The 9,713-nt window shown below is 46.4% G+C and overlaps 1 protein-coding gene across 1 annotated transcript; it reads left to right on the forward strand.

The window, feature by feature from the left end:
* The first annotated feature begins 303 nt into the window (after nt 1–303).
* Nucleotides 304–1,035, forward strand: LOC147967607 (uncharacterized). Its single transcript, XM_087522861.1, has one exon. The coding sequence runs from the start codon at nt 304–306 to the stop codon at nt 1,033–1,035; it is 732 nt and encodes a 243-aa protein (XP_087378987.1).
* The last annotated feature ends 8,678 nt before the right edge of the window (nt 1,036–9,713 follow it).

Genomic DNA, 9,713 nt, shown 5'->3' on the forward strand with positions numbered 1-9,713 from the left:
GCGATTATTCTCGATCGTGATTTCTGATCCGATTGTAGTTTCTGTTTATCTTTTCGCTCGTTAGTCAGAATCAGGCGATTCAAGCACCTAGATCTTCGTCTTGAGTTCCTCTTTCTGCTTAATCAACTTGAACAAGTTTTTGATACTGTAAAATTTTACCTAGGTCCAGATTATTAAACGGATCTTATTTCTTTCGCCATTTGAGTTTTTTTTACGCTGAGTGTAGGACACGACCACTAAGATAAACCATAGGCCAGACTTCTCTACTCATTTCTGACTCCTCTCCACTTTCTACTCTTTAGGATGGCGGAGATGAAGAACAAGTTTGCACAACCGGATGAAGACACACCATTTGGACGCCACCTAAAGGAAGTCACTAGGTACTTGAACATTGGAATACCAAGCTTCACCGGGATGTACAACGCCACTTTACCTGAAGAGGAGCGCTGGATGATTCAATTACAAGTTCCAGGAAGGACTTTCTCGCCAACTTCTAAACCCATAGAATTTTCTTTCGAAGCACCCACTTGGAGCCTAGGCAAGAGCATGGCAGCCCACATTACCATGGGACGCATTGGAGAAGTCTACCACAGGGAACTCAAGGACACTATCTACCAAATATGTGGGCGCCGAGACGAGCAATGGGAAGTAATCAGCACCAAGAAGGATAGATCCATTGCAGCTTTCATCCAGGAGTTAAACCAGCACATTCGACGCCAGGAGAACCAGATGTGCGCGGACATGATGGACTTGAAGAAGGCGAAGACTAGGATCATCGAACTGGAGGAAGAACTCAAGTTGACACACGATGGATATGAGGAGGAAATCAAGACACTACTGGAGAAGAATGACAACCTGGTTAAGAAGATCGGAGTATTCATGGGAGGACCGGCGCCGGGAGAAGAAGACGATGATCCCACTTGCCCGGACAACAACATCATCATCGACGACACCGATTCCAACCCTAGTGATGATGACTTCGAAGACGAAGCTAGAGTAGACATCATGGAGTCTTCCACCGATCAAAATTTCTAGATGACCACCAAATATTAGCAGTATTCCCCCCATGTAATTAGTAGTAGATGAGCACTTTGCGATAGTCCTAGACCGTTGTATGCCCTTGATTGATTGATTGAGTGAAATGTTTGTGTTTGTCTCATGTGCATATGGGTAGTGCTTTCTGATTAGACCCCTTTTTCTATTCTGATCTCTTCCATCTAAACCCATCAGATGCCTCCGAGACATGACACCGGTTTTGCTTTCCCACCAGAGCTCACCCAGTTGATCCAGCAGCAGAATGCCTTGATGCAATTGCTAGTTCAGAACCAGGGCAACAACAACAACAATAACAACAACAACAACAACCCGCCGCCAGTGGACAACCTAGCCCATTTTCTAAGGTTACAGCCAATGGTGTTTTCCAGTAGCACCGAGCCTATAGTTGCTGATGATTGGCTACGCCGAATTGGAAGGGAGTTGACCACCGCAGGTTGCACAGATGCTGAAAGAGTGCGCTTTGCCGCACACCAATTGGATGGACCTGCAGCCTCATGGTGGGAGAATTACACAGCCACCTTTCCTATAGCCAATATCACTTGGGACACGTTTCAGCAAGCTTTCCGCACAGCCCATGTCTCAATTGGAGCTATGCAAATGAAGAAGCGGGAGTTCCGCAACCTACGCCAGGGGAACCGTACTGTGGCTCAGTACGCGGATGATTTTAGCAAGTTATCACGCTATGCCCCTGATGATGTGGCCACGGATGCCGCGAAGCAGGAGAAGTTTATGGAAGGGCTGAATGATGAGATGAGAATGCAGTTGATGGTAGCAACCTTCAACAACTACCAGGAGTTGGTAGATAAGGCTCTTATGATTGAAGAGAAGCAGCAGCAGATTGAGAGCCGCAAGAGGAAGTATGGACAAGGGAGTATAACTCAGGAGCTCAGCAGAAGCCTCGCCTAACCCCGAACTCGAGAGGACTTGTTCATAACCATGGAGGTCACAACCACACTGGAGGAGGATCGCATAACCACAACGGTTCTAAGAATGGGAATGGGAACGGAGCCAACAATAATCAGAACCGCCCCAATCCAGCCACACCCGCCAAAAGGGACTTAAGTCACGTTACTTGCTTCAAGTGCGGGTAGACTGGACATTAAGCCACGGAGTGCCCTGAAGGAAAGAACGGAAACGGAAATGGGAGCGCTGGGATGAAGCCTAATCCATTCAACAAAGGACAAGTGAACCACGTTAACGTGGAGGAGGTTGAAGAGCAGCCGGATGCGGTAATAGGTATGTTTTTGGTTAAGTCATTTACCGCTCTTATTCTTTTCGATACTGGTGCATCGCATTCATACATATCAAGGGGATTCGTGGATAAGTTGAAACTACCAACCCAAACCATTTGGACCCCTCTGTTAGTAAGCTCACCTGGAGCAGAATACATGGCCAGCCGATGGTGCGACCAGATACCCGTAACCATTGGCACCCATGTCTTTCTGTCCGACCTAATTATCTTGGAGTCACAAGGATTGGATGTGATATTAGGTATGGACTGGATGTCAAAGTATGGAGGAAGCATTGACTATAGTAGTAAATCGATTTACCTCACCATCCCGGAGGGGAAAAGGATTAAGTATGTATCTAGGCATGTGCCTAGGAGGAGCCAAGTGAATACCCTCAGGGGAATTGTTCAGGAGGAAGTGCCTGTAGTGAAGGATTACCCAGATGTTTTTCCAAAGGAGTTACCAGGCATGCCACCGGATAGAGACATTGAGTTTTTGATAGAGCTATTGCCAGGTACCGGGCCAATATCCAAGAGACCCTATCGGATTCCCATGAATGATCTGGAGGAAATTAAGAAACTAATCAAGGTGTTATTGGAGAAAGGGTACATTCGAAGAAGTTCATCACCTTGGGGAGCCCCAGTGCTCTTGGTTGAGAAGAAGGATAAATCCCTAAGGATGGTTGTTGATTATCGAGCCTTGAATGAAGTGACAATCAAGAACAAGTACCCACTGCTGATGATCAACGATTTGTTTGATCAGCTGCAAGGAGCTAAAGTGTTCTCGAAGATCAATCTGCGATCCGGATACTATCAGTTGAAGATTCGAGAGAAGAATATACCAAAGACAGCGTTCACCACGCGGTATGGATTATACGAGTATACGGTCATGTCGTTTGGACTGACTAACGCCCCTGCCTATTTCATGAGCATGATGAACAAGGTGTTCATGGAATATTTGGACAAGTTTTTTGTGGTGTTTATTGATGATATTATGGTATACTCGAAGAATGAAGAGGAGCATAAAGAGCATTTGCGGTTAGTTCTCGTGAAACTCAGGGAACACCAGTTGTATGCCAAGTTTAGCAAATGCGAATTTTGGTTGAAGGAAGTCGGATTCCCTGGACATGTTATATCAGGAGAAGGTATCGCAGTAGACCCCAGCAAGGTACAGTCAGTCACTGAATGGTTGGCACCCACCTCAGTTAGCGAGATCCGCAGCTTTCTTGGACTCGCAGGGTACTATCGGAGATTCATTGAGAACTTTTCCAAGATTGCGAAACCAATTAATGAACTATCGAAGAAGGATACTAAGTTTAAATGGACAGACGATTGCGAGGCAAGTTTCCAGGAGTTGAAGAAATGTTTAACTACTACGCAAGTGCTAACATTGCCAGATATACATATGGAGTTCCAAGTGTATTGCGACGCCTCTCGCTTAGGACTTGGATGTGTGCTTATGCAGGATGGAAGAGTTGTTTCGTATGCCTCACGACAACTAAAACCTCATGAGTTGAACTATGCCACGCATGATTTGGAGTTAGCAGCCATAGTGCATGCATTGAAGACCTGGAGACATTATCTCATAGGAAACCATTGTGATGTGTACACGGATCATAAGAGTTTGAAGTACATTTTCACCCAAAAGGAACTGAACCTTAGACAGAGGAGATGGTTGTAGCTTATAAAGGATTATGACATGAAGCTACACTATCATCCAGGAAAGGCCAATGTCGTAGCAGACGCTTTGAGCCGGAAGAGTTATGCTAATATCCTTGAAAGTAAGGGACTGCCGAAGGAGTTAGTAGAGGACATCATGGAACTTCGGTTAGAGATAGTTCCTAGAGGATTCGTTGCAACAATGGAGGTCCAGTCGATGTTGCTGGACAAGATTCGGGAGGCTCAGAAGGATGACAAGGAGATTGCCGAGATAAAGGAGAAAATGGGCAAAGGAAAGGCAAAAGGTTTTTGTGAGGATGAGCACGATACCTTATGGTTTGAAGACCGAGTTTATGTGCCCAATAACCAGGAAATCAGGAAGTTAATACTTCAAGAGGTTCATGACTCACCCTACTCGATACACCCCGGAAACACCAAAATGTAACTGGATTTGAAGGAACGTTTCTAGTGGACTGGTATGAAGAAGGATATTGCTGAGTACGTAGCTGTATGTGATGTATGTCAAAGAGTGAAAGCAGAGCATCAGAAGCCAGAAGGACTGTTATAGCCTATGCCGATACCCGAATGGAAGTGGGATAAACTGGGCATGGACTTTATCACCGGATTGCCCAGGACCAAAGCAGGATATGATTCCATATGGGTAGTAGTTGATCGCTTGACCAAAGTGTCTCACTTCATCCCAGTGAAAACCACTTATACCAGTGCAAAGTTGGCCAAGATATACATGTCACGGATCGTATGTCTACATGGAGTTCCGAGGACCATCGTATCAGACAGAGGAACACAGTTTACTTCAAAGTTTTGGCATCAGTTACACCAGACTTTGGGAACGAGATTGGAGTTCAGTACAGCATTTCACCCGCAGACAGATGGGCAGACCGAGAGAGTCAACCAAATTCTGGAGGACATGTTGAGAGCCTGTGCGCTAGATTATGGATTTAGTTGGGATGACAATTTGCCTTACGCGGAGTTCTCATACAACAATAGCTACCAAGCCAGTTTGAAGATGGTACCGTTTGAAGCCCTGTATGGACGAAGGTGCAGAACACCGTTGATGTGGGATGAGGTAGTAGACCGACAATTGTTTGGACCAGAAATGATTAAGGAGTCTGAGGAAAAGGTTAAATTGATTCGCGATAGACTGAAGATTGCTCAGTCCAGGTAGAAGAGTTATGCAGACTCAAAACGCAAGGAGGTAACTCACGAAATTGGAGATAGAGCATATCTGCGAGTATCGCCCTTGCGAGGAGTGAAACGTTTTGGATTTAAGGGAAAGTTAGCTCCGAGATTTGTAGGACCATATCATTTTTTGGAACGGATGGGGGAAGTTGCCTACAAGTTGGAATTACCCGAGGCATTGTCAGGAGTTCATGATGTGTTGCACGTTTCAGAGATGAAGAGGTGCCATGCTGAGATGGCCGATATACCGTTAAGGGATACAGTACCCTTGGAGGCGATTCAGTTGGACAGTGATTTGACTTACGAAAAGAAGCTAGTTAAGATTCTTGAGTTTGCCAACAATACCGAAAATCGACGAAGGAAACTGCATCAGATAGAAAAACGCACTGCTTCAAACAGGAAACCGCACCCCATTAGATGGGCAAGGGAACTACTTGATTTTTTTTTATTTACACGTAAATTTTCTCATGCAAGGAAGTGGACGGGACTTCACATCGGGCCGTAAGTGAACCACAAAATTATGGAGAAGTAAACCGCATTACTTTATTTGTCGTTTTGGTAACATCTCTTCTTTGCACTTATAAGATGAACAACATCATACACCTGACCGCACTGCTTCAGTTAGAAAACCACACTGCATTAAATGGTCACTTACAAGATGAACAACATCAGACACCCGACCGCACTGCTTCAGTTAGGAAACCGCACTGCATCAAATGCTCAAGTGAACGGCATTACTTTTTTGTCGTTTCTCTACCATTTTTCATTTAACACATCTTTGCACTTCATTTCCTTCTTTCTTTTTTCTGGTTGAAGTTTTGGGTTTCCACATTGGCGAGCTGTACACGTGCAAAGAAGCGAACCGCATGGTCAAGGGAAATGAGCCGCAACACAATTCAAAATGAACTTCTTTGGTAAACAACTTTCAAACGAGTCCATATAACTTTTATTCATAAAATCATCAAACACTGAAAAATGGTTGCACTGCATGTCCACATGGTTGAAACTGCGTGCTCATGTCTGAACAACACCATGTTTCGCTGCAATCAAATGAGTCCCTATAATCTTTATACAAAAAATCCACAAACACAAAAGCAGCGTCTGCACTGCATATGCAGATACTCCAATCAGCAATTTCTGAACACATACAAATAAAGTCCCAACAATAGGGCGAGCTGCATACAAAAATCAACCTTTTTCAAAAAAATTCTTCTAAATTTTCTGCACTTGGCAACATAGTGGACTGTTCGGAGATGCGGCGATCAAACAAGTGAGCTGCACTTCAAATAAAGTACTGTCGTTTTCTTCTATACATTTCAGGGCTACGAGACATGGCGAATCCACAACAAAAACACATACAAATTACAATGAGATGGGACTTTTTTCGGTGAAATGCAAGTCGGTCGCCGGTGCACTGCATGTCCAACCCCCCACGGCACTGCACCTGGGTGCCCATGGGACTGCAAGAAAAATCTGAAAAAAATGCAAAAACTGCAACCCCCACAGCACTGCATGTCCAAAAAAGAGACAGTGACCACTAGCTTTTTTTGATGTAAATGTGACCCGTGAACAAAAACGCACGCGAAGGAAAACAAATCACCATTCTGGCAAACTGCAATGAGGGTCTTCGCGAACTGTCGATGCTATTTTGCACCACTGGATCCGGCGACCAGGGGGTGGGGATGAGAGGGGTACTGGGGAGGACCAAAGACGCTGGCGAGCTGCACAATCACATCGTGCGTACTGCACGGCAGCGACAAAGATAAAGCACGACGGCGCTGCACGATGCAGCCACCAACGTGGTAGATGGTGAGGGATGGGCAGCACGGACAGCAGCTGCACCACCTGGGCCCCCCATTCTCGACCTCCTCCTCCGACGAGCCAGGCGGCCAGCGCGACGGGATCCCTTCTTGCCTCCTCCCGCGGGCACGGGGCCGCCTGGATCGAGCGATGGGAGTGAAAGAGAGGCACGGGGCTCCGGGGTCGGCGAGGTGGGGCTGACTGGGGAACACACGCGTGGGGGATCCATGAATCCAGTGGCTACAGGCACGGTGGAGGCCGGATCTGACGATCGCCGACGTCCACGGCCACTAGAGGGGAGGTGAGGGCGGTGGTGGGAAGCCGGGAAGGTGCGGGAGAGGGAGGCGGGGAGGATCGCGCGGAGGAGCTCCGGTAGTGGTCGTAGGGGGGCGGTGGCCGCCGGATCCGGTGGAGGAGGCCTCGCCAGGGGGCAGTGGCGGCCGAATCCCGCCATCGCCGCGGGGTGCGCTGGTAGTTGGGGCGCGCTGGCCTGAACCGGCCATGTTGGAGGAAGGAGGCGGGGTGGGGCAGGGCCCCGATGGAGCTGGAGGAAGGAGGAGGCGGGGCTCCGCCGGTGGAAGGAGGCAGAGAAGGAGGGGGCTCGATGTGGGAGACGGAGGTGGCACTAGTAGAAAAAGGGTCAAACGTGAAGCACATTAGTGCCGGTTTGAATTTGAGCCGGCACTAATGTGTACATTAGTGCCGGTTCCAACGGCTAGCCGGGCCGCTGTCATTAGTACCGGTTCGTGGCGAACCTTTAGCACCAGTTCGTGCCACGAACCGGTACTAAAGTGAGTGGTGGCAGGATGTTGTCAGTCCCGGGCCCCTCCAGCACCTTTAGTACCGGGTCGTATCACGAACCGGTACTTAAGGTCGTCTAACATAGACCCTTTGTCCACCCGAGCTCGCTCTGTTCTTCCCCTTTCCCCTCTCCCCTCTGTTCTTTTACCTCTTCCTCTCAAGCTCATCACACATTTTGCCCAAGATTTGAAGGACCCCATCCATTCAAATGATCACAAAGGTTAGCAACTCTTTCCTTTTATCTCTCATTGCTAGATTAGCTCATGTAATGCTTTATATAGTGATTTAGTTTTGACTTTAATAATTTGGGAGGAATTATGTATATGTGCTAGTATTTGATTTATATGCAATTTGAGGTCAAAAATAACACTTAGTTTTGCATATGTAGGTGTGGTTTACTTAGTACCTTCTAAATCTCCATCATAACCACCGTCGATCGCTCGCAACGTCCCGTCGCCGGCACCACCTTGTGGTGACCCTCTTGTTCATGAAGTTTTATATAAAAAAAATGATGTTTGTGTGATTTGGATATATAGTTACTCGTATAATTATCTTACCCATACGTTGTTTGTTATGCATAGTGCCATGGTTTTGATATCCGTCCCCGTCAGCCCTCGTCCGGGTTATGATTCGGATGTGGTATATTCTTTTTTAAAACTATTCATTGCATTTCGTGTTTATGACAAATTATGCCCATCAAGTTGACATAGATATTTGTATGTAGGAGGTAGTTGAACCCGAAATTCGAACCGACCCTATTGTCGAGAGGTTAAATTTAGTTGAAAGAGAAAACGAGGATTTGAAGGAAAAATTGAAAAGAATTGAGGGGGAGAAGATGGAATTGGAGTTGCATGTTGCCGATGTTGTCGGATGATCACAAGATTAAGACGGAGAAAATGCGCTTGAAGATTAGAAGGATTAGAAAATATGCCATTCATAGTGAGGCTTGGTATCATTATGCTGTTGAATCAATTGTTACCTTAGTTGCGATCTTGATCGCATTTGTTGTTGCATTTGATCGAGAGTTATTTGTTTGTTGCATTGAAGTGTTGTATGCTCTTTATGTATGAACTTTATGTATGAACTTTATGTATTGTATTAATTTGATGTTTTTGGTGCTGTGTATTGAAGATGAGCCGGCAATGGATGTACGATGACCAATGCTCTCCTGAGTTCATTAATGGCGTGCGTACTTTTCTGCTTGCGGCTGAGGCAAACAAGCGAGCGGATGGTTTTATGCATTGTCTATGTGCTGGCTGTAAGAATGGTCGCAATTACTCTACGTCAAGAACCAGTCACGTCCACCTGTTTGAGTCCGGTTTCATGCCCCACTGTAATGTTTGGACCAAGCATGGCGAAAGAGGGGTTATGATGGAAGACAATGAAGAAGAAGAGGACGACGATAGCTATCCTGGCCATGGGTTCCCTGAATACGATGATACAACAATGAGGGAAGAAGCTGAGCCGGTAATGCGGGAAGAAGCTGAGCCGGCAATGCAGGAAGAAGCTGAAGAAGAGGCATCAGATGAGCCTGTTGATGATCGAGGTCGGGCCATTACCGATGCAAAGAGAAACTGTGCAAGTGATTTGGAGAAGAAGAAGTTGCAGCGCATGTTAGAGGATCAAAAAAATTGTTGTACCTGAATTGCGAAGGTGACAAGAAAAAGCTGGGAACCACACTGGAATTGCTGCAATGGAAGGCAGAGAATGGTGTATCTGACAAGGGATTTGGAAAGTTGCTGGTAATGATAAAGGATATGCTTCCAAAGGACAACGAATTGCCCGAGAGTACGTACCAAGCAAAGAAGGTTGTCTGCCCTCTAGGGTTAGAGGTGCAGAAGATACATGCATGCCCTAATGATTGCATCCTCTACCGTGGTGAGTACGAGGATTTGAACGCTTGCCCGGTATGCAGTGCATTGCGCTATAAGATCAGTCGCGATGACCCTGGTGATGTCGAGGGAGATTG

Source organism: Triticum urartu, chromosome 5A (genome assembly GCF_056163025.1).
Source record: "Triticum urartu cultivar PI428250 chromosome 5A, HENAU_Tu73, whole genome shotgun sequence".
NCBI lineage: Eukaryota > Viridiplantae > Streptophyta > Magnoliopsida > Poales > Poaceae > Triticum > Triticum urartu.